The following is a 26446-nucleotide window of genomic DNA, read 5'->3' as shown; positions in this document are numbered from 1 at the left end:
TAAAACCTCTTTTTTCATTAGTAACTAAACAATGTAAATTAGAAACTTGCTTCATTCTAAAATTCACTTCTCCTAAGTTAATGGCACAGTACTATAAAATAAGGTAAATATTTATTGCTAATTTTGTGTGTATAGTAATAAAAGAAATAGAAGGCTGAACGTAAGACAAATGTGAGTTGAATGGAAAACAATTGAATATGCATAGTTGACACACTTAAACTTAGTCAAGAGAGTGAAAATGTAGAAAACCACGCCAACTCAGAGGCAGTTGGTGACTACTGTAATAAACTCATGTGTAATTCAATAAAAAGGGTTTTGTTTGTTACCTTTTCTTGCATTTTTTCAGGTCCCAAACAATTATTAGACTATAGATCTTTTATAAAATGAGACCTATAAAGCTGTTACACAAACGTTAACTGCAAAAAGCCTATATTTTAATACATGCTTACATAGTTCATATATGAACATGTGACACAATACATTATATACAAGAAAAGGTAATAGTTGAATTTTATTGTGGTTGCTGTTACCAATTCATGGTAAAAAGTAGTCTAAATATTTGAGAAATTCAGAGTAAATGCATTTCAGTGAGACAAGAACAAACTTAACCATGAAAAGTATGCATGTGCAATATTATATACCTCCTATCAATGTCTTATTCCATAAAAATAGATATGTTAGGCTTCATATGTAAATATTTAGCACAAATACATTCTAATGACTCTACTTTTGTCCTAAGGATTGAACACACATTACATTTATTTAAAGATGTTTATTGAAGCTCAATTGTAGCAAACACATAGTTTTGGGTCAAAATTTCAAGCAATAAATTTCACATATTATACAGAGAATAATCTGTACTTCAAAATTATAAACACGACGTGCAGATAACAAGATAGGCTTTCTTGAAATTTTAAATTAGATTAAACAAGCCTGAAGTATTGGACTAAATGCTGACATATGGAATATAAGATTTCCAAATGTTAATTTAGTTAACTGTCCCGTAGTACAACCATCTATTTTTATGTCTATTTCTGGAAGTAAAATAGGAAATCATAAGATGTATTTCAGCAGGACAAGGAGGCCATCTTGAGGTCATTCTAGAAATGTACATGTCCTTCTTACTGGCAGCACATACACAATTTATGATTTTAAAAAAATACAACCTTTGAGCAAAGTTATTATTTCTAGTATAAAATACTGTCATTTTTCTTCAAAACCAAAATGGCAAAGTTTCTCAGAGCATTTAGATTTACTTGAAGGCATCCTCTAACTCACCCCCCATATCTGTCTGTTTCTGCCTCTTTCTCTTTCACACACACACACACACACACAAAGACTACAAACAAGCTGCTTCTTGCTGGATGATAGAGATGGATAAAACTTAAAATAAGCGTAAGACTGTACAAAAATGCTCCAGCGAAAACTGTCTTAAATATTTTTCTACAGGTGTAAAACCAAAAGTTTCCTGCAAACCCCAGTCCACGCCCTTCATGAATCCACTGTGTATCTATTTTGCCTCTCTAGTTCTAGAAAAGTAGAGACAACTTTGAATCCGGGGTTTGGAGCTGCCCCGCGTCTGTCTTTCCTATGCACTCTGAGTTAAAACGGGACTCGCGGGACCGTTGGCGGCGTGCTCCGGCCCCTCAGCACCTTCTGTGGGTTTGGCGCCTCCGGCCTCTTTGTCTCCTTCGGAAGTCTCCAGGGCCTCCGGGGGGCTTGTGCAGTTAGCATCCGGCTTAGCTTTGTCCACCTCGTTATCAATCTCAACCTTATCTTCTGGATGCTTGCTTTTCTTTACTTGTCCATTCTGGGCAGGATAGGTGCTAGCAATGACGTCATACAGAAATTGGTATTGCTCCTAGCAAAGGGAAGAAGCCAGGGATTACACAAAAGAGGTTTATGTCCTTTTTTTCTTTTTTTTTGTTAACATCAAATGAAAATGAACAAGACTTAATCATTTACTTGTGGAGGACTCTGGGTAACAGAAAACTACTCCTGTGTGTTTTCATAAAAAGATTGTTTCAAATGACTCACTCTCCTTAGGGTTCTAAAGGACTGACCTTGTAGCCATGCCAAATCGGTGTTCGGTCCCCTCTCAGGCCATAAGGGGGTATCTCGTTCCTAAGCTTTTGCAAAGGAACCCATCTTGGATGCCCATTCTCTTGGTTCATGCCTACATATCACTTGGCATCCGATCCAGAGTCTGCAGGAAGCCAGTCTGAGCCCCTCAGGTTAAATTCAGTGCCCTCATTCGTGTTCTAGTGATCTCTCCATCATTTCACTCATGTGTTCAGTCAATCGTGTCCGACTCTTTGCGACCCCATGGACTGTAGCCCACCAGGCTCGTCGGTCCACAGAACTTTCTAGGCAGGAATGGAGAAGAAATGGGTAGCCATGTCCTTCTCCAGGGGATCTTCCTGACCCAGGGATCAGACCCAGATCTCTTGCATCTCCTGCACTGCAGGCGGACTCCACCACCGCGCCACCTAATGATTTCTCTGGGCTTTCACTTATGGCATTGCTTAGTATGGGTCTGCCTTTTCCTCACACTGAACAGTGAGTATCTTAATGGCAAAAGCACACAGCAGGCACTCAGTACACTTTGAACATCAATATGTGCAAGGTCAAGGTCACGCACAAGCAAGAGCTGCCAGGGTTTGAGTGAGTGGTTAAGTCTGCACTGTGATGAGTGACTGACTCCCAGACCATCATCTGTTGTCACTAGACTTCAGACACAACTTGGGTTGATTAGGACAAGGCTCATTCAACAGCCTCTCTGTACCCATGAAACAGAGCAGGAGCCTTGGTCCTTATCCCCCAACCCTGGTCCTCTGCTCGTCCTTGGTCTGTGGAAAAACCCTAGTCAAAGAAGAAGATTAATCAGAGAAGAGAGAAACAAAAGAGAACAGTCAAAGGAGACGAAATAGCAATAGTTTAGTCATTAAGCGTAGTCAAGGACCTTCAGTTCCTCTTCAAGGGCTGTAAATCATACTCTGAGCCGTATCCTTGAGCTGTCTTATAGACAGTGAAACCCCCACCAGGTGGAGAAGTTAACTACAGGATAACCGGATTGTAGCCATAACAGAAGCTGCCACAATTCTGAGAATTGGCCTCAGAGAAATGGAAGAAACCAACCATGGAACTGAAGACTAACTGCACTTAAAACAATCAAGACGATGCTGGTCAGACCACCGATGACCAATCTGAAGATGACTGTGAGAGCTGACTGTGCTGTCTGCACGTAGTCCCCACCCTTAGTCTATAAAAGCTGTTGCCTGCTGATTGTCAGTGCAGTGGGGGAGTCGGCTTTGGACAGGCGTCCACCTCCCCACTGCTCCAGGTGCCAGCATCCAAGATAAAGCACTTCCCTTCCTACCAGCCCAGCCTCTTTATCACATCTGAGTGGCGAGCCGCCAGACCCCTTTTTCAGTTGCATCCACATCTCTTGGGAAACTGACTTTGCAGGCCCTTTGGACAAAAGGTGAGTCTATCCCACCCCTACACTGAGCTGGCCTTGTGGCCTGTTCAGGTAACAAAATGCAGAGGAAAACACATGCCAGTCCCAAGCCTGGGCCCCAGGGGTCTCACTCTGCAGGAACTCCGCTGCCTTTACGGGAACACGTCTGGACCAGAAGAGACACGTGATCCACGCACCCCTGTTGCCACAGCTAAATGCCAGCCAACTGCCAGCCCAGGGGCACTCAAGGTCCCTTCGGACAAGCCAACTCCCAGTGGACACACCAGCGACAGGAGACACACGAGGGAGCCTGGTCCAGGCTGGCTGAGCCTGGTGTGAGCAGCAGGACTATTCAGCTGACCAAACAGATGACTGAACTATAATAAATGTCGTCTTTCTTCAGCCTCTAAATGCCGGGCGGTCTGTGGCGCAGCAGCGCAGACTGATACAAGATTGGAAGTGGAGGGATGGGGGATTCATGAGCTTTAAGACAAGTGTTCTTCATGAACCACCACCACGCATCGCTGGCAAACTCCCGTTAGGTCTCTTATTTATACTGATAACAATCCAAAGTGAACCATCATGTAAAATGCGATTTTAAAAGAGAAGACTAGAAAAGTAAACAGAAGAGAAGTAACAGAAAGCAGAGGATGAGAGGAGGGGGAGGGGGCGGAAAGAGAGAGAAGTGAAAAGGGGAAAAGACGTTAAAAGCCCTGATGCGGCACACTTACGAAGGTGGGGACCATTCCTGGCCGAGCTTTGCGGAGCGACTTCACAGCTTGAAACACATCTATCACTTCTTCTGTGTCAGCGCTTTCTAAGAGGTTGAACAACGCGCAAAATATTCCTGTTTGCTGAGATCCATCTCTATAAAAGAAAGAAAAGATTAAAAAGAATTCTACAGTTTATGGAGAAAGTGATGTTGGGATAAAAATCAAAAGACAGAGAGAAGAATACATTCTTTGCTTCAGATTTACTGTAATTACTTTATTCCCGTCTCTTAAGAGCAGAACGTTTCTGCTAAATGCACGTTGTATGCAAACTTTCTCAACCTGGGAATATAACAGTCCTTTAGTTTAAAAACTTACACTTTAAAAATATACTTTCTCCTGTTTAGTACTTTACTAATTACCATGCACTTTAATTTATATATAAAGTTGTTAAGACGCATATCATAAAGCCAATTTGACTGAAATTTAGGGACGATAAAGGCATGGCTAGAAACTGATGAATCCGGAAACACTGGACATGATGCCCTGTAAATTACTAAACCACGTACTTTGTCTCCTCTTGCTGCCCCTCTAGTGTTTTTTTTTTTTTTTTTCCTCACAAACGTTAACAATTCTGCACCAATAGAAAAAGGATACTAGTGAAGTTACTCACTAAGGAGAGGGCAGCCAAATCACTTATCAAACTGTGAGAGGCATGCTGCATTATAATAAAAATTCTATTTAGAGAATATTATTGGAAGGTTTTTGATGTACATAACCAAGGAATGTACAGTAGGTATTCATCTGTCCCCTAAGATACATGTACAGTTTTAAATACTACACTTTCCTTCTTTAGTTTTCTTTCCATGTAAATTTTACCTTTGAAAACTCAAATAATGCCAAAAAGTAGTATTTGTTTAAGGGCTTGGTTGTAGTGTATGCAATTTTAATAATAATAATGAGGCTTTCTCAAAAAGCCTCATTTCTTTTAAGCACTTCCCTAGTTTTACATTTCTCATCTTACTTTACTATTTTAATTTCTAATTTAGTGTAACATTTTATGTAAATAGTTTATATCATGCATCCTTCTTTCAAACCTCTTATTTAAGGTGGAGACCTATCACAGATGAAACGTAAGGGTCTGCATAACATAAATTAAATAAAATCAAGTATTATTATGTATATTATTAAAATCTTTGCCTTTGGGGCTCTGTTTAGGGAGTGAAGTGATGGGTTTCAAATCAAAGTTGCTAAGCATAAGATTTTGGTTAATAAATATGTGCATTGGAGGCAAAACATTCAGTCCTCTGGATTCTACTGACAGCTAATAGAGTGGCTCAATGCACTTGTAAAGGCAGAAATAAAATGTAACATCTATCCATCCATCTGTCCAGGCATGCTTCCATTCATTCATTCATTCATTCAGGACAGGTGACATTCTGGGTTCAGCATTAGCACTGACTCAGGGATTTCATACCCCTGATATTAAGGGACTCATAACCTAATATCCCTGCACTAAAATACAGTTATTTCTACTGCATTTCCACAATACTTGTGCTGCTGGAACACGCGGGAGAGACGTGTTCCACTGCAGTCGTGCATTTTTATCTATTAGGAGAAATCGCCTCTAACAGGAGGTGTGAGCCAAGAGGTCAAGCAGGACACTGGGTTTTAGAACATATCCCGTGAAACCCCACCGACCTGCAGTGGATGAGAAGAGGCACATTCCTGTGATATTTATTCCCTTCGGCAGAATTCTTCTTGGGAAGTTTTTGTTTGAGATTCTGGATCATCAAGACCAGTTCTTTGGGTTCTGCGGGCAGCTCTTCCCCATTCCAGTTATTAAATTGGTACTGGTACACCGTTCGGGGATCTTTCCTCTAAAACCAGGGGAAGGAACATGAATTCAAGGGAGAAACTCAGCCCATTTGATAAGTTGATTGTTGCTTTTCCCTCCCAGTTACTTTCATTTAAATCATTAAAAAAGTTCATCCTGAAAACATATAGAGAATTGCTTCACTGTCACAGAGCAATGCATCTTAATTTTTCAACCAGATCAATTACACCAAAGATGCATACTCCTGAAATTGAGTGTGTACCTTGGAGTGTCTCAGTTCAAATGCACGGACGGTATACGCTGAAGATTTGTTGGTGTCCTTCATGTGAACTTCCACATCTCCGTAGGCTTGCTTTCCTTCCTCCCAGTACTGAGCACAGGCTTCCTAGATGAGAAAGAACGTGGTTCAGCATTAGCTGCCCAAGGGTTCTGTTCGCCTGTCAACGCGCTCAGAGAACCACCGCTCTCATCTCGACTTTGACTCTGTCCTCTTTCTCTCTCTTCTTCACTCTGCTCTGTTAAATGTGAAATGACTAACTGTGTTGTCAAACTGAGTCCTCTTCATAAAAATCTAAAACCTATTGGAAGTATTCTGGACATCCATCCAACAGATACATGGTGCTGCCTCATGCAAGGAACCCAGGGAGAGCCAAGATGCCCAGCACACCATGGGCACAGATCTGCCATGCCAGGCTAGGTCTCAGCTTTGCTTTTCCCACCTTTCCATGCCTCACCACCACCTTTTCAAAAAGGATGGACTGGGCTGATGTCATCACCCCTCCAAGAACTTAGGTCTCCCTCCAGGGGTCCGGGGGAAAGAGACCGCACCTTTAGAAGCTTCATCTCTATCTTGTCTGTGTCAGCTGGCTATCTGAGGAAACGGTCAAACTGACGAACACATGGATCACAGAAGTACTTGCTCCTTCCTCAAATGATTTCCACTAACTACAGATCCACAGTTGCTGACCACGTTAGGCATTCCTGTCTGAAGTCCTGTTCCATTCCCTGGCTTCCCCAATTTAGGTGAAGGAAAAGATTACTAGAATCCCAGGCCTTAAAAAAAAAAAAAAAAACCCCATAAAATAGCTAGTGGGGAGCTGCTGTATAGCACAGGGAGCTCAGCTCGGTGCCCTGTGATGACCGACACGGTGGACAGCAGGTGGGCATGGAGGCTCAGGAAGAGGATATGTGTGTCCTTACAGCTGATGCACATCGCAGAGCAGAAACGAACGCAACATTGTAAAGCAATTCTCCTCCAGCTAAAGTTTTTGAAAAGAAACAAATGGAAAATGAAAAAAAAACATAAAAATAAAGGGAAAAAAACCCCTATTTTCTATGCATGAGGGTAGGGGAAAAGGGAAAAGAGAGAGAGAAAAAGAATACATATAGGATAACTTCATACTGGTGAGAACATTCATTAAATAAGCTTTAACATATGTCAGATACAGTGTTAGGTGGTAAAGACTAAGATGTACTGCCAGGAAAATCTTGATAACTTGTGGTATTAAGAAAAGGCTCACATATATGTAACAGGCATTAGGCAGAAGATCAAATTAGGTCCGAGGTTCACCTCCAACCATAGAATTTTATGACAGTAACTCTTACATGGATATAAAGAAGATGGGATTTAGATATGGTTTTCAGGAGTTTTGTCTCTCTAGAAGAATAGGATCAAAATACGAAGAGAGGGCACATCTAGATGCGTGGGATGTCAGAAAATTAAAGCTCACTGTGGAGAACACAGGCACTGTGTTAAGAGTCCGTCAGTAACTCTACTTGTCCAGAGTGGAAAGTGTAGAAAATGTAAAAGCTGAGGATATGGCAAGATACATTGGGCCTGATTACTGATGGTCTTAAATGTCAGAACAAAGAGGTGGGTTTCTATCCTGCAAAAAAAAAGAATAAAGATGTGGCTGTTGTGTGCGTGTGTGGTAAAAGTCACATAATATAAAACGTAGTATCCTAACCACATCTAACTGCACAGTTCAACTTGTTGGGCGGCTCTCACCATCATCCATCTCCCCATCATCCATCTCCCCAACTTTTCACTTTCCTAAACTGAAACTCTGTCCCCATTGAACACTAAGTCTCCACTCCCCTCCCCACCTCCTACACCCAGCCCAGCCCCTGGCACCGACTAGCTTGCTTTCTGACTCTAGGATGTGACTATCTGAGGTGCCTTGTACAAGCAACATCAAGCAGTGTCTGTCTGTACCTACCGCATCCTTCCCTGGTGACTCTGACAGTAAAGAATCCGCCTGCAATGCGGGAGACCCGGGTTTGATCCCTGGGTCGAGAAGATTCCCTGGAGAAGGGAATGGCCACCCACTCCAGTATTCTTGCCTGGGAGATCAATGGACAGGAGACTAGCGGGCCAAAGTCCACGGGGTTGCAAAGAGTCGGACACTCTCACTGCATACTGGAATGCATGTTTAAGTTTGACCCAATGCACGTCCTGCACAAACTGCACCTTCTTTTTCCCCCTGTGCTATACAGCAGGGTCTCAGCGCCCCCCGCTCACACGGCCCACTGTGTTTAGCAGAGGGAAGCTGGGGGTTGCTGTGCATTATTAGACAATCGATCTGTGAACAGTGGGCAGAGCTGGCGGGGGCTGTGGGAGGCAAACAGGAGGAATGGTCAGAACCCAGGTGAAAACTCTGGAGGCCAGCGTTTGGATGGAAAATGGGGAGAATGAACAAATGGAACCGTGTGACGGTGGATCAAAGGGACTGCGATACACAGATCCATCCAGTACGTGATCCAGGAAGGGAGGATCGGATTTTATGACAGAAACACCTGAAAGAAGAGATTCTCAAACGCACAAACCTTGTCTCCACTCTTCAGTTCCGTCAGCATAACGATCACCCTGACTTTTCTTTGGAAGACCATCTGCCAGAAGTCACCAATGGTCTCCTTCAGCGGTCCCTGAGCCGCAATCATCACTTCAGGTTTCCAGTAACTCTTTCAACAAAGAAAAAATTGAGACCCGGTTACTGCTGCTGGTGACGGAATAGTGGATTCTTAAAACAACCATCTGGAGAGACAGTCACTTAATTTGATGTTAGTGCTGTTACATAAAAATATTAAGACTCTTAGGTCCCATTCTGTGATGAACCATAATGCAAAAGAACATAATAAAGAAAGTGTGTGTATATATATATGTATGTATGTATACTTGAATCACTTTGCTGTACAGCAGAAATTAACACAACATTGTAAAGCAACTATACTTCAGTTTTTTAAAACAGTGGCAAACAGATTCTTAGGTCCAAAAAACAATGTGATGTCTCTATAGAAGATATTAGTTAATGATAATACTTGGCTACTAATGTAAAATCAAGTTTAGAAGATATTATTTTAGAAAACTAACAAATTTTTCCCTCCAAAAATACCATTTTTTCCTTTGAAAAGCTTAATGTGATTATTTTCTAAAAAAGCATAAGCATTTCAAAATTGTCTTCATCATGTCTCTAATTTATGTTTATATATTCTTCTGCTAGGAACCCCTGGTAGCTCAGCTGGTAAAGAATCTGCTGGCCTGCAGTGCAGGAGACTCCAAATCGATTCCTGGGTTGGGAAGATCCCCCGGAGAAGGGATAGGTTACCCACTCCAGGATTCTTGAGCTTCCTGGTAGCTCAGAATTAGCCTACAATGCAGGAAACCTACGTTCAATCTCTGGGTCAGGGAAGATCCCCTGGAGGAGGACACGGCAACCCACTCCAGTGTTCTTGCCTGGGGAATCCCCATGGACAGAGGAACCTGGCGGGCTACGTCCATGGGGTTGCAAAGAGACAGACACAACTGAGCGACTTAGCTCAGACAGCATTCTTCTGCTATCTTATAACTAATATTCTATGAATATGTATTTTAAGAAAATTGGGAAAAGAAAGAAACTCAGTGAATATGCAAGAAGTAGTTACTGAATTACGTAAAGTTCCTTGCTTGAATTCTCAGTATACTAAACAAAAAAATGGTATGTGACACAGACTCACTTAAATATTCAGAAAATCTGAATGAAAAGTTTTTAACTATACAAATAAGCAAACTTGGATCTGCTTGCAATATGGGTATCTGAGTATATGTAAACATTTTCAAGCATTTGTTTTTGCTGAATTTCATTATTTTTAAAATTATATTATAGTCATATTTGCCATAAATTGTAACTAATAGTATTGTTTTGTATCAACAATTAATGTCTAAGTATTGTAATAAGTTAAGATATAGTATTAAAAATGGAAACTTTCACATCAGTGAATACATAGATATGGTCAAGCTCATCCTTCTTTTATAAAATCACTTAGTGCATGGCCATAAGAACATACGCATATTTTTTAGAGGTGGACCTCGGGTTTGGGAATGGTGAGGACTTACCATGACAAAGGAGGCATTGATGTATCTGCTTATCTCCTCCAAGTCGCTGTCATCATCAGAGGACTCATCTGAGTCTTGCTCACTCTCCTTGCTCGTTTCCAGCTCATGTTTCAGTGCCACTCTGTTAAAGTCATCTGTGCAAAATAAAAATAAAATTTAAATTTGATTTAAAAAATAAATAAATCTTTGCTTGACTGTCATGTGGAAACTAGAAAGTCATTTAGAAGTGACAGATTGCATTAGGTATACTTATTGATCTACATGGAATGAGATGCTGTTCCATTCTCATTGATTAACAAATTATTTTTTTAAACTCTAATAGAAAAGCAATCGATCCCAAGAAAGTTCCAGGAAAAAACATAGGACATAAGTCTATGTCATAATGTTCCATATGATTATTCAATATTTGATACATCTACTTTAGTTTTCCATGAAATAGCATCAATCTGATGGATAAAAGTTTTAAAAATACATCTGTAAGTTAATAAAATACATACCTTAGGTAAAACCTAATTTTTCAATTATATCTTATTAACAGTAAATTAGCAATCTTAATTAAATGAGTATCTCAAACAAATAATTATTTTATCGAGGAAAGTATTTAGTCCGTAATTTCTAGCTGTTACTCAATTTCTTAAATTTAGAATAACCTCATCAAAGGATCTGATTAGTTATATCACCATCAATTCCATATTTTAAACTACATTCATAAGGACCACTTCAGAAATTAACTAGGTCAACCCTGCATTGATCCAATTTATAAGGTCGTCTATCTTGGGCTATATTTTCTCCATATTAGTTTTAGTGTATGAATATTTATTTAGCAACTGAATAAAATTATAGTTGTACAGGTACGGTGCTATCAATATACTTAAATAGAAAAGATGCATGTTTTGTCCTATTAAACGTGATGATCAAGAGTTTATAGTATATTTCCTGCCTACTTTTAACCTCCCTGAGGTAAGGATAGGATAAACAGAAAACATAAAGGGAACAAAAAGATGTAATTTTGCTACTTGGCAACTACCCTGGAGTAAATAACTGCAATAAACCAACGATGAGAGAAAACCTGTAAAGAGAACCTGGCCTTTCCCCAGCGTAAAAGGTTACGTCTTTCTGAAAACTCATTTCTGAACTAATTGATAAAAAGAAAACACTGAATACCGTCCGTCCTCCAAATTCCATTGTGAATGTCTGGGGTTCAATTTGTTGCATTTGCTACAACTAAAATTTAAATAACCTATAACTATTCTCTGCTGTCAAGCAAATGTTGAAAAGTTGCTTCCCAAAGGCTTGTGTCTATGTCTCACATTAAACAAATTCAAAGAACTTCACTATGATACAAAAGATTAAAATAAACTGCATACATGGAATGATTTTAGAATTCCTGTTTTTACTCTTATTTTCTTCTTGGTTCCCAATATGCTGTGTCCTCCAGCTCCTATAAGAAGGAAGTCTCTGAAAGAAAGAAATAGAAAGGAAACACCTTTTAAAATGTAATGACTGGTTTAGTTTATTACTGCAGCATAAAATGTTCTCTAAAGAAAAGAATTTCATTAAGTTTTGTGAAATTTGCATACATTCCTGAAGGTCCCAATTTTTAAGTTTGTCCCTGATCTTTTTTTTTAAACTATTCAGGTCTTAAGTACTTTGACGTGGTGAATTTGAACATATACAATTATATAACAGAATATGTTTCCCAGTGAAGAGGTGCTAGATAGTAAAAAAGTATGGTTTGATCTTTTATAAGTTAAAAGCACTGTACAGATATTGGCCATTCTCCATATGGCAAAAACAATGTTAAATTATTTTAAATGACCCAAAGTCAATTCTCCTCCAGGATAAAGCGTGCACAGATGACTCGGCTCATGCTTTGCATAATCAACATTTCATTTCTTTAAGCACTCCAGACTCTTCCCCTCTCCCTCCTGGTAGCTAATCAGTTGGCAAAAACTGTCATATGTCCGGGTGAAGCTCTCAAATCCTTCTGCGTTTCTCTCCTCCTGCTCAGGACAATCACTTTCATTTCTCACTTGAAAACATCAACAGTCTCTTTGCTGGCCTCTTTACCTTCAATCTCACTTGCTCTAATCCTAGAACACAACACGGCACGTTCCTCTCAGGTTTCTGGCAGCTTCCCGTCCTTGTCAGGAAGGACCCAACATCTATCTGCACCACTCAGGAAGCCTCTCGGGAGGCGGCCCCGACCGTCTCTGCAGCCTCACCTCCTGCAGGGCCCTCTGCACTGCAGCCAAACCAACTCCTCCACCTGCGGATGGGGCCACGCTGTCCTTTAATTCTCAGGAGACTCACAGGTGTGTTTTCTGCCTGGACTACCCATGTCCTTTTGGTCACTCTGCTAACTTCTACTTGCCCTTTAGATAGCTGTTCAAAGGTCAGTTTCCACCGGAAGATCGCCCTGCCTGCAGCCTTTTCTTCCTAATAAATAACTTAAATATCTTTCAAGTGGATGAACAGCCTAAACTGAGGGAGCTCAACATGCACAGTTGAGTACCATTATACACACAGTTACACACACTCAGTTATACAGTTATACACACTCAGTGGAAAAGCCCCTGATGCTGGGAAAGACTGAGGGCAGGAGATGAGTACCATTATACACACAGATAAACACACTCAGTGGGAAAGACCCTGATGCTGGGAAAGACTGAGGGCAGGAGATGAGTACCATTATACACACAGATATACACGCTCATTGGAAAAGACCCTGATGCTGGGAAAGACTGAAGGCAGAAGGAGAAGGGGACGACAGAGGATGAGATGGTTGGATGGCATCACCGACTAATGGACATGAGTTTGGGCAAGCTATGCGAGTTGGTAAAGGTCAGAGAAGCCTGGTGTGCTGCAGTCCACAGAGGTACAAAGAGCTGGACATGACTGAGAGACTGGACAACATCGATACAGATACGTGTGTGCACGCGCATATACGCATGTATAAATATTATGAACACGTTTAGAAAAACTATGGTGTCTTCTTTCAAAGTCAATACAGCACTTTGTTCCAAACCACACTCATGTCTTCACCTCCTATAATTTTCCTCCAGTCTTCAGCCATCCACAGTCTCCTCTCCACTTTTGTAGGTAGGTTTCATTCCAAAGATTGCATCACTTTAGAAGTTAAGATTTCCACCATACCTGCTATGGAAAGTTGGCTCCATCATTCCCAGCCATTTATTCTAGCACCTCCAATTCAGTAATCTGCAATCCTATCAAAACCTTTAACATACTGCTTTTATGACTTTCTCATTGTACCGCATGTCTTCCTGTGGCTCATATGCTCTCTATTGACCACCCTAAATTATTCACCTGCAAGCACCCTCAGCCCCTTCACCTCCCAACTTTCGATTGGTCACTTTAAAATATCCTAGATGTGGTTAACCCAAGTGCACACAGCCTCTAACCTCAACGTTACTGCAGGAAACAAAAACAAAAAACCAACTGGCTGACTCTCTTGGAAAATCCATGACCATAAATTTCTAAAGATCCAACAGTAATTTCTGGCCACCCCACCCCCTTCACCTGGGAGACTGCTTTCCTTCTGTGATAGAACTATTTCAAATCATTTTCTCTTTCTTGAGCATGAACTCTTCTTTGCCACTCACTTCTGCCCCACCCCCAAACTCTCAACCAAGGATCTGACTTCATATGCTCTTAAGAAAGACGAGGCAATTAGACAGGAACTGCCTCAATGTCCCATCACTAATCCACCAGCCAGCCTCCATCTCTACCCTCATTTTCTGTCTCCCGTTCTGCTTAGCTGGAATAATTTCACCGTTTCTATCAGAGCTGTGGTTACCACCTGTGTGGATCACACTCACTAGCCACTTCCACATACAAATCACTTTGACTCTTGTGCTTAGAAGCACAGGCTCAATCATATTTGCTCAAAAAATCTACCCTTTCTTTTAGTGACTTTACATATGAATTTTTATTTCAAACAGTGTCTGTGTATATGGAGTATAGCAGAGTTGGTGAATTAAATGCAGTGGAAAGAGCAAGAATAAGAAAACACCCCTTATTGAAGACCAAGCTGGTAGTCTGCTGGTTTTTCCATCGTAGTACAGTCTTCAGGTTGGATCATGTTACTTGGTGACTATCCCAAGTCCTACCCCAGTCCCACTCTGATCCAAAACATTAAATGACTCTGCATCTGATTAAAAGCACGTTCCTGGTCTTGTTGTGATAACATCTGAATTGACCAGTTTGGTAGTTCACACAAAGGTTCGATAAACTGAAAATTACAAGTGAAAGAGAAAGGTAACAAAACCTTTGTGAGGGCCGAACAACCTGGAGACAGCTACACCGACTCTCTGAAATCACAGTGAGCCACATCCCAGGGTAGTTTTAGAGTAATTGCCTAATAAATAGGTTAGGACACACGTATTTATCCTTCAGTTTCTGTCTACCGGCTCCAGCCAGTTCCCGTTCCTAAGTCGTCATAAACTCTTATAATTATTTCCTTTACAAACCAAAACCAGATGCAGTTGTTAAAGGTGAGATGTTACGCTGCCTTTGGCGGGCCAATTTTGTGGCTCTATACTATTATTTTGACACTTTATTTTACACCAGGTTAACGAGGAATGTTTAACATGTTGGCCACAGAGTCAGATTTCTAGATTTAAACAAGTTTCCTACATAATAGTTTTGTGCTTTCAGGCATTTCTCTTAAACTCTCCGTGTCTTAGTTCCCTCATCGGTGCTCCATTTTATGGCAAAGCCCAAATACAAGAGCTAGCCCATGTGCACAGGACAGCCTGGGAAGCAGACAGAGGCTCAGGTGGCTGCTGTTACCTGGAACTCAGCCTCCAGTGGGGAGGGCTCACTGGGTGGGTCTCTTTTCTTCATGTTAGACAGGTACGGGTGTAGCTCAGACAGGCTCACTTCTGTCTCTCCAAACTGATTGTACTCCACCAAGGCCTGGTGAATCAAGATGTACTGTGCCTGCCATTTCAAGGAAGGACAGAGACAGTTAATTTATCATTTACAGTCCTATGAATCACATTTAAATAAAGTACACATCCCCCACATTTGGTTCATCTGGAGACAATGTATGGAGGAGAATGCTGGTATCTGCCACAATTTACAGTCCTATGAATCACATTTAAATAAAGTACACATCCCCCACATTTGGTTCACCTGGAGACAATGTATGGAGGAGAACGCTGGTATCTGCCACAATTTACAGTCCTATGAATCACATTTAAATAAAGTACACATCCCCCACATTTGGTTCATCTGGAGACAACGTATGGAGGAGAACGCTGGTATCTGCCACATTTAAATAATCTGGAAGTTGGCACTCATAGTTCTCCGGGAAATGAGTAAATCCCATCTCGGATTATTTTGCCAGGAAAAATAAAATAGCTTCACAAATAGATTAGGCATCTTATAGCTTCTATTTTATTCCTAGCAGTTAAAAAACACTATCTGTTACTTCCTCCCGGACTAATGTTGAGTTAGTAAGTTAAATTACTAAGATATAAAACTATAAAGTTCCACACTGTATCTGAGAGGGTAAAAAAGCAAGTTGATGTTCCATAGAACACATTTTAAAAAAGTTTTCTAGCACTTTTTAAAATAGAGATTATACAAAAGAATCTGCCTGATTTGTGGGAGACCCAGGTTCAATCCCTAGGTTGGGTAGATCCTGCAGAGAAGGGAATGGCTACCCACTCTAGTATTCTTGTGGCTTCCCTGGTGGCTTAGACGGTAAAGAATCTGTCTGCAATGCAGGAGACCCAGGTTCAATCACTGAGTTAGGAAGATCCCCTGGAGAAAGGAATGGCAACCCACTCCAGTATTCTTGCCCAGAGAATCCCATGGACAGCGGAGCCTGACAGGCTACAGTCCATGGGGTCACAAAGAGCTGGACACGACTGAGCAACTAACACACATACGAGAAAGCATAAAATACCAAACCCAGATTTAACTATTCTTAAACTTTTATCATATTTGAATTTACTGTTTTTAAACAAATGACATATTTCAAGATTCTTTAACACCACCTCTAGTTTGACTGTATCCTTCCATTCTATGTTATTTTTCCACAGGAAATAGTTCCTTTTTTTCTGGTGGACGATCCATGTTAAGACCCCTACGATAACACGTATGTATTTATAAATACCGTATTCCTGTGTCCTTTCTTAACAGCTGCATACATTGTGCTGTACATGTTTCATCTGGGGACTGTATCTGCTCACTGCTCTCACCTGAGCACCTGCCCACACTGAGAGCTACAGACCGGTTAACCTGCCAACTGCAGCGGAACACGGTGCCCAGAGTCCACCCGCCCACGTTCTGCTGGCCTATTCCCGTGCTGCTATGCATTCAAAGGTTTCCATTTTTTGTTATCCCAGCAATGTCGGATCCAGTGAGCACTCGTGAATGTGTGTGTAGTCATGCAGATTTGGAGATGCTTCTCTCGGGTACATACAGTGCATGGGATTTCTGGGTCAAGTGCAGACAGTCTCATAACAATGTTTATCGATTACAATTACTGACTACGTGTATGTTCGGGGATTTGTGTAAGTGTTTTACTTGGATGCCCTTTTGTGTCTTACCTCTAAGGTAAATACTCTTATCCTCTCCATTTGGATGACTTCACTCAAGCACAAGAACTTTAAAAACTGGTAGAAGAGTGCATGGTATTGAGAATAACTACCACTATTTGAAACTTCCTAAATCTAGTTCCAAAAACTAGACTCTTAACCACTGTACTGTACTATTAGGTCTTCCTAGTTTTAATTTTATGAAATGCTGACAAACTTGGTTTTGGCATTTTTAATTGTTCCCCAACCTCGTATGTGTAAATGGTATTTCATTATTTTTTAACATATACTTTATAGTCATCCTTATTCCACAAGTGCTCTCAGCCACCAATGCAAAATGCGTCTAACTGTGATCGGTGCTTTAGTTTTCAGGAAACGGAAAGAAGCTGTTTGAGATTGAGAACAATTTGGATTTCCTTTAAGGTTACTACTCCCACCATGAAAAAAGGTTTAAGCCGGGAGCTGAAAGTGAGGACCGTGCCTGGAACATACCTCCACCTGCACCATCAGGCACCTCTGTCGCCGGAGCTTGACGACGTAGCCGTAGACGTCCACCTTGTTCTCTGCCTCCAGGCCTTCCAGCATGGCGTCGATGCCGATGTAGGTGCCTGTGCGCCCAACGCCAGCACTGGCAAAGCACACGAAGGCAGGATGATGCACAGAAAGGCCCAGAGCGCCGCCCACCTCCCTGCCCACCCCACCCCCAGGCTGATCCAGAGCCCCCCTTAGAGTGTCCTGAGCCACAGGGCAAATTCCCCGCCTATCTATTTGGCATATGGTAATGTAAGTTTCCACGTTACTCTTTCCTTATATCTCTCCCTCTCCTCCCCCTCCCCATGTCCATGAGTCTATTCTCTCTGTCTGTTTCTCCACTGTTGCCCTGTAAATAAATCCTCAGTACCACTTTTCTAGATTCCATATATATATGTGTTAGAATACGGTATTTGTGTTGAGGTTTGACAGAAAACAGCAAAATTCTGTAAATCAATCATCCTTCAATAAAAAAATGAATTAAAAAAAAACCCACAAAGCCCAGAAGGGTTAAGCAGGGGAAACACTGCAACTTTCTTCTCACTGACTTTCTGGAAGCAACAGGTGCCGAAGGGGAGGGTGGCCCCGACAGCCGCACGGGCGCGGGTGTGAAAGCCCGGGTGCTGCTGGGGGCGGTCTTCACGCACCTGCAATGCACCACGATGGGGCCGCTGAAGAAGTTGCTGAAAGCGTTTACCCTCCTGCGCAGCTTGAGCAGCAGGTGAGGGTCTTCGGGGACCCCGTGGTCCGGCCAGCTGGTGAACTGAATGTGAGTTACTGCTCTTCCACTTGCCTTTTCTTTTCTCTAGTCAGGAGATAATATGTCTTTTAGTTGATACATATTTTTTAAACTATGGAAAGTAAATAGGTGGAAGGGAGGGCCACCACAAAACACTTCTCATGCAAGTTTTTTTTTTTTTTTCATTCATGATTGCATTTTCCTCTCCAATGAATAACTAGGAATTGAGACATCATGCAGGGATGGCATGCACTAACCGGTAAGCAATACTTACCAGGAAGGTAAGTAACGTATAACCAGTGTGGCTGAAACTGCTAGGAACTTTCATGCTGCCAAGCCAGAAACAAACAGGAAAAACACAAGAACACTACACAAAACCGGGGGCTGGTGGATGGGACTGAAAAGAAATAAAGTAAAAGCTACTCTCACAATGGTTTGAAATACTTCTTCTTGGGTAGGCAGACAGGACTATCATCATAGGAAGAAAGTCTGATTAATTATTTGACTAATGCTGCGTTTCTCATATTAGAAACGTCAGTTCAGACAGTAGAGAGAGAACTGGGGAAAGTCAGCTCCAGGTTACAGCTCGTGTTCGTCCCCATTTCAAGGCAAGCATTAGAAGGCACATAAATTCATAATCTCTAACCAAGTATGGAGAGGAACTACCAGCTTGGTGGGTGGTCATTTTCAGATCAGAAGTAACCGAGCTAATGAAGAAGAGTAAGGTCAGACTAATCAACGTAACCAGATTGGCGTCGGCCTCTACACATCACCCCAGTCTATGACTGGTCCTGCCTGGCTCCAGTGTATCGTATATTCAGCCATGAACCACTGGTTTCACAGCCCTCCAAGGTCATAGTTGTTAGTTGTTCAGTTCAGTCAGTTCAGTCGCTCAGTCATGTCCAACTCTTTGCAACCCCATGAATCACAGCACGCCAGGCCTCCCAGTCCATCACCAACTCCCAGAGTTCACTCAAACTCATGTCCATCACGTTGGTGATGCCATCCAGCCATCTCATCCTCTGTCGTCCCCTTCTCCTCTTGCCCCCAATCCCTCCCAGCATCAGGTCTTTTCCAATGAGTCAACTCTTCGCATGAGGTGGCCAAAGTATTGGAGTTTCTGCTTCAGCATCAGTCCTTCCAATGAACACCCAGGACTGATCTCCTTTAAAATGGACTGGTTGGATCTCCTTGCAGTCCAAGGGACTCTCAAGAGTCTTCTCCAACATCACAGCTCAAAAGCATCAATTCTTTGGAGCTCAGCTTTCTTCACAGTCCAACACTCACATCCATACATGACCACAGGAAAAACCATAACCTTGACTAGACGGACCTTTGTTGGCAAAGTAATGTCTCTACTTTTTAATATGCTGTCTAGGTTGGTCATAACTTTCCTCCCAAGGAGTAAGCATCTTTTAATTTCATGGCTGCAATCACCATCTGTTTGGAGCCAAAAAAAATAAAGTCTGACACTGTTGCCACTGTTTCCCCATCTATTTGCCATGAAGTGATGGGACCTGATGCCATGATCTTCATTTTCTGAATGTTGAGCTTTAAGCCAACTTTTTCACTCTCCTCTTTCACTTTCACCAAGAGGCTTTTGAGTTCCTCTTCACTTTCTGCCATAAGGGTGGTGTCATCTGCATATCTGAGGTTATTGATATTTCTCCCGGCAATCTTGATTCCAGCTTGTGCTTCTTCCAGCCCAGTGTTTCTCATGATGTACTATGCACAGAAGTTAAATAAGCAGGGTGACAATATACAGCCTTGACATACTCCTTTTCCTATTTGGAACCAGTCCGTTGTTCCATGTCCAGTTCTAACTGTTGCTTCCTGACTTGCATATAGGTTTCTCGAGAGGAAGGTCAGGTGGTCTAGTATTCCCATCTCTTGAAGAATTTTCCACCGTTGATTGTGATCCACACAGTCAAAGGCTTTGGCATAGTCAATAAAGCAGCAATAGAGGTTTTTCTGGAACTCTCTTGCTTTTTCGATGATCCAGCAGATGGTGGCAATTTGACCTCCGGTTCCTCTGCCTTTTCTAACACCAGCTTGCACATCTGGAGGTTCATGGCTCACGTACTGCTGAAGCCTGGCTTGGAGGATTTTGAGCATTACCTTCCTAGTTGTTAGTGATGCCGTAAGAGTTTAGAAGGCCACAGGAGAAACAGCCAACTGGTATATTTTTTTCCCCTGCACAAAATGTATCTGGATCATATGGAAATACAATTCAGATTACTGAGAAAACTTCCAATAAATGGAATTGAGAGAAACTATCAAACTTATCTATGTGTGTATGTGTGTGTGTTAGTCACTCAGTCGTGTCTGACTCTTTGCGACCCCATGGACGGCAGCCTGCCAGGCTCCTCTGTCCATGGCATTTTCCAGGCAAGAATACTGGAGTGGGTTGCCATTCCCTTCTCCAGGGGACCTTCCCAACCCAGGGATTGAATCTCAGTATAAGGACCTCCATTTTTAATACCTTTATTAAGATATTTTCAAATTCCTTTAAAGAGTAAAAGTTTTAACTATATTCACAGAGTTGTGAAGTCATTACCACTAATTATAGGGTATTTTCATGACCCTCCAAAAAACCCCGTACAGATTAGCAGTCAGCTTTATTCTTGCCTCACCCACCTCAGTACCAAACAATCACTAACCAACCTTCTGTCTCTGTAAGGGTGACTATTCTAGACTTTTCATATGAGCAGAATCATATAATAATATATGGGAAGACCACCATTTTAACAGGCCACACTGACAATTTTTTTTTCTGACCTAAACATTTTCTCTCTCCTACAGAGTTAGAACTTTAGACTTCTTACGGTGGTCTCTATGCCATTGTATAAATATTCTTTCCATAATGGTAATAAACCTACTGAGACTAAGGACCATTTTTATCACTCATTCAATAATTCAGTCATTCATTTAACACAATTCATGAGCTCTTTCTACTTCAAGGGTCACAATGTTATAAATACTTTGAATGCGAAGTGGACAAAGATCATCTTCACTGTGACTTACTTGACCTTGGTGGCTTATTGTTTTAAGCAACTCTTCCCCCACATAGTACATTAAAAATAAAATTTCCAGGTGTATTTCAATGTCTCACATTGACTATTCCATAGTCACATTTTAGACTAACAGTATGAAAATTAAAATTCTATCAAAACCAAACTCACGTTTCCAACAGTCAGCTTCTGAATGATGTAATCTGGGCATCTTTTGTGCTCGTTGATCTCCACAATCACATCTCCATAAACCCGGCTGCCCTCGTCCATTGACGGCCAGTACTCTGCACACTTGTTCTATGTTTAAAAAACCATCAAGCATTTAAGTTTTTAAATTAAATGAATTTGTTCATTAAACACTCTTTGTAAAACAAAACAAACAAGAAATGTGTTCCTTGAATGTCTCAAAACATGTTTCTATTCCATTTCACTGGGATGCTTGAAAAGTATTCCATTTCCCAAGAAGTGCCCAGAAGGATTTCCTTCATTCTACCCAGCAGATGATCTTCCCAGGCTTAGCTGCATATCAAATGGGGACGTGCTTGGTGGTGAGCAAGAAATTATGTGGTTGTATGTGGTTAATTTCAGGCTGGGGCATGCGGAGGTTTTCAGGCTTCCTAGAGTCACGTTACATAAATTACCATCTATCTGCCCAAAGTCAGCATGAAGGTCAATGTGTTTCAAGTAGTCACAAGTACTTGTGAAACCAGCTCACAGAAGTGTACTGAACTTAAAATAAGACTGTAACAAAATAGGAATCCCATAGGAGTCCAGCAATTAAGCAGAAACATTTAAATTTTATTCTTAAATACGTAGGTTTGTATGCTCAGTTGTGAAGTCGTGCCCGACTCTTTTGTGACGCCATGGGCTGCAATCCGCCAGGCTCCTCTGTCCATGGAATTTTCCAGGCAAGAATACTGGAGTGGGTCGCCATTTCCTTCTCCAGGGACATATATTTATATATGTACATATTTTATCCTTCTATAGGTATGAAAATTTAAATCAAATGTTCAAAGAGAACTGTCTGTTTTGTCATCAAGCACATACGGATGTGACTTTTTGAAATGCATCCAGCCTCTCTCTTCCTAACATCCATCCTCCACCTTTGAGTCCTAGACCTTCACCCTGAGAGCCTTCTGGGTTCCTACCTTGTTCCCTTCCTCACATCGAGTGACCATGACAATAACCGTGGCTTTCTGCTCCCAGATCATCCTCCAGAAATCATCAACAGTCTCATCCCTGGGACCTAGGAGTCAAACAAATAAAAACTGGTAAGAAATATCCTTTTTAAAGTGCTAAAAAGCAATTTTTCAGAAAGAATATCCGACTACCAGAGCAATTACCTTGTGCTGCGATGTACTTCCTGGGCTCTTTGAAACCCTGTCCAGGACAGACAAGAAGAAATGTCATTTACCGAACGCTCAATTACTCATTTACATGAGAAAGTGTGAAGTGAGGAAGTTACTTCAAATCGGTCATTTCTTGGGTGTGTGTCTTCCTGAGCAGTTTCAAATTATAAGGATGAGTTTATTAACTCATGATCAGTCATTTAACTGTGCCAAATATATTAACATTTACAAACAATATCCATGACTTCATGTGTCTTTGTGATATACTCTAAACAAAGCTGAAAAGTATGTAGGTTTTAGCTCCATCTGGGACGGTGCAGAAATTTATAAGAGTAATCAGGCATTCCTACATTTTATATCCTCTCAAGCTTTAAAGCACTATCTGCCACAATTTAATCCTCCTCACCAGCCATAGCGGAGAAGGCAATGGCACCCCACTCCAGTCCTCTTGCCTGGAAAATCCCATGGACAGAGGAGCCTGGAAGGCTGCAGTCCGTGGGGTCGCTGAGGGTCGGACACGACTGAGCGACTTCACTTTCGCTTTCACTACCAGCCATAGAGTAACTTTGGGGATTTTTACTCAATTTCTTTCAATAACTCATCCTGAGATTAGCCTCAAACTTCTACCTTTTATCTAGTGCTGGGATATACCACTGATGGCCTAGTATCAGCCACATCATGTGTTATCTATAGACGTGTGGCCATGGGCTTCAGAGCTGAGTAGCTGTGATAGAGGTGGTGTATCCTGTAAACCCCCCAAAGTTGCTACCTGGCCCCTTACAGAGCAGCCTGCCAATCTCTGCTTTCATAGAGTGACATTTTTTGTATCCGAGATATATACTTTAGGTAAATTAAACATCATACAAAACAGTGTGAATACCATGGTAACATTTTTGGATAAGTGGGGGTAACAAATATTGCTGTTTTCTGGTTTATGTATAAAGAAACTCTCAGTGGATAAAGAGGAACCATGATGTGATGGTTTAGTCACTAAGTCATGTCGTGACCCCACAGACTGTAGCCCGCCAGGCTCCTCTGTCCATGGGATTCTCCAGGCAAGAATACTGGAGTGGGTGGCCATTCCCTTCTCCAGAGGATCTTTCCAACCAGGGATAAATCCCAGGTCTCCTCTGTTGCAGGCAGATTCAAGAATAATCTATGATAAAAACTAAAGTTTAGTATTAACATATATACATTACTATATATAAAACAGATAACCAATAAGGTCATGCTATATATTCTGTAATAGTTTCTCTATATTTTCATACTGCTTATTTTTTTTAATTTTGTGTGATGCATTACTTCATTAGCAATGGTAAAATAAATTATAATTTCATAATATTTTGGATAAATTAACCATGTACAATATCCTCAGACATTTACTAACTGAACAAGGGCAAAGTAACAAATTAACCAGTGCCTTCCAGTCCTCACGCCTATGCTGAGGTGCAAAGGCAGGGCTCTTATGAAAAATACACATATAGATAATTTAGGTAATACACAACACAGGACAGGCACCAGAGTATTTTAATTCTCATTATCATTTTTTGGGAGACAAAAATCCTGTATTACCTAGCAGTGATAGTAAATAATAAATAACTATCCTTGCAAATATTAGTGATGTTGTTGTTTATACCAGTGACATTGATGGGCTTCCTTCAAGTGATTTTAAATAATATTTCTAAAAACTTGCCATGAGTGGACATATGTATATGTATAACTGACTCACTTTGCTGTAGCCCTGAAACTAACACAGCATTGTTAATCAACTACAATGCAATAAACTCTTTAAAAACATAAAAATTGCCATGACAAAGATGGAGCTGAATAGAATGTATAGACACAAGAAAAATGAAAATGGTCAGTGACAGAATGGTGAAGCTGTAAAACCTGGCCATGAGGCATTTTTTACTCACATCAATATAGCTGGCATTTATATAGTTTGATCCTGCATCTCCGTTTATGTCAGAGAGTTCAACACGGTTGTAGTCATCTGCTCAATGCAAAGAAATATTAAGTAAGTGAAACAATGAATAATCAAGTAGCCTAAATGTATGGGAATCCAATTCTCAATGAACAACTTACAAGGAAGGATATCAACATAGCGATTTTTGTTCTGGTTAAAGGATTTTCGAGCATCCTTGATGGAAAACTTGCTGAATACCCGTGGAATGCTCTGAAAGACACAAAGATCCTTTGGGTCAGAGCAGATTGTAGAAAAACCACTTCCCCTCACCACTTATCATTCTGAACAAGTGGGACATCGTGGTGCGTGTTTCCTTTACCCTGTTGAACAAGCTGCATATGGTAATTGAAATGAACGTTGTTAGGAATTATGCAAAAAGTCCTCTTTAAGAAAATGAATGATGGACTACTTGGAGAATAAATCCCATGAGAGCAAATTTAGCAGTAATTGCTCTGCCACTTTCAAATTCATTGAAAAACACACCTGGCTAATTATCTAGAGCACAAGGACACATCAGCCAAATGTGTTTCTGGACATGAGTTTGTAACTAGTACTCATTCACTGAAGCAGCATTATCTTGAAATGTTCACTAGTGTTACGACTATGAATCTCGCTGCTGGTCTGCAAATACCCGGTAATAATAGCTGCTTTGACTCCGCTGCACTATTATGTGGGATAAACTATCAAGGCCAACAGCTACACAACACATTTAAGACGGATCATGTTGGTGACGAAGAGAACTTTCTCGTCCTATGGCAAGAGGAGCACCCACCTGAAATTCAGCCAGGAAGAGCCTCCCCTCGTCAGCCATCTTCCGCTTGTAAGTCTCCAGCAAAACATCTGCATGAATGGGCTCCACGTTCATCAGCTGCTTCTCATCATCTTTAAACACATTAAAGGTTCACGGCTAGTATCATCTCTCTCTTTCCCACGTTCATACACATTTCATCAGAAGCAAATCTTGGGTTAGGCCCTGAGCGTTTTTTCCTTCTCACACACAGTCCACCTGGAACATCTCACTCACATACAGAGATTGACCTGTAAACCTATGACATCTAAATTTAAGGCTCTAATACTCTTCTGGTCTTTTATGGATTAATATTTCCCACTGACTCTCAGGTCTTCCATCCAGTTATTCCAGAAGGACCCCAAACTCAAGATGTTCAAAGTCATCTCCCCTTTATTCTAGCATCTCAAACCTCAGCAAACAGGACCACCATTCCCAAAGTCAGCTAACAAGCAAACTTCCAAGTGACCCACGGTTTCTCCCTCTGTCCTTACATCCAACAGGTCACCATGTACCTCCCCTTCTGCCCACGACCATGGGATCCCTCCTCATGGGACCCCTCATCCACATGATGACCCCTCTCCCTGCCTCCAGTCTGTACCCACCCTGACTGACTTTTTAAACTCCACAAATTCATCTTCTGATCCACAAATATGAGCGTGCAACTCCGCTTGCTGACCAAAAAAGCTCACACTACTGTTTGTGCTTCACAGTCTACAGGTTAAAGTTTCGATGTTTAATGTGATACACCAGCACTTTTTGTAATTTCACATGACTCATCTCAACCACAGTTTCCTATACTCTTGTTCTATATCTTAGGCACGAATATTCGCCAAGTACATCACAGAGGTTCTCCCCACGCCTCCATTCACACTGTTCTCTCTGCAGAGAATGCCCCTCCTCACTGTCTATCTGCACTAACAGATTTCAGACCAAGTATCACCACTATAAGGAGATCTAGGGCTACATTTCTTTGTTCCATTATATGCATTTCCAGTGGTCATGTATGGATGTCAGAGTTGGACTGTGAAGAAAGCTGAGCACCAAAGATTTGATGCTTTTGAACTGTGGTGTTGGAAAAGACTCTTGAGAGTTCCTTGGACTGCAAGGAGATC

The 26446-nt window shown here is 41.4% G+C and overlaps 1 protein-coding gene across 5 annotated transcripts in view; it reads right to left on the bottom strand.

Annotated features, from left to right (window-relative positions):
- Positions 1-757: 757 nt before the first annotated feature.
- PTPRC (protein tyrosine phosphatase receptor type C) overlaps positions 758-26446 on the bottom strand; it is a 129500-nt gene continuing 103811 nt past the window's right edge. For 4 of the 5 annotated variants that reach the window (XM_015475267.3, XM_005217330.5, XM_010813545.4 and 1 more), the window contains 16 exons: positions 25317-25426; positions 24664-24754; positions 24495-24571; positions 22573-22609; positions 22378-22475; positions 21401-21526; positions 18127-18284; positions 17441-17576; positions 15192-15341; positions 11747-11837; positions 10380-10513; positions 8834-8968; positions 6270-6392; positions 5872-6050; positions 4192-4327; positions 758-1861 (listed from right to left, as the gene is read on the bottom strand). In XM_015475267.3, coding sequence (XP_015330753.1) covers positions 1589-1861; positions 4192-4327; positions 5872-6050; positions 6270-6392; positions 8834-8968; positions 10380-10513; positions 11747-11837; positions 15192-15341; positions 17441-17576; positions 18127-18284; positions 21401-21526; positions 22378-22475; positions 22573-22609; positions 24495-24571; positions 24664-24754; positions 25317-25426 — 2054 coding nt within the window. In that variant the 3' untranslated portion in view covers positions 758-1588. 5 annotated transcript variants of the gene reach the window in all.

The sequence above is a fragment of the Bos taurus genome, chromosome 16 (genome assembly GCF_002263795.3).
Source record: "Bos taurus isolate L1 Dominette 01449 registration number 42190680 breed Hereford chromosome 16, ARS-UCD2.0, whole genome shotgun sequence".
Classification (NCBI taxonomy): Eukaryota; Metazoa; Chordata; class Mammalia; order Artiodactyla; family Bovidae; genus Bos; species Bos taurus.
Note: the sequence above shows the minus strand (reverse complement) of the source record. Positions and strands in the feature narration are given on the sequence as shown.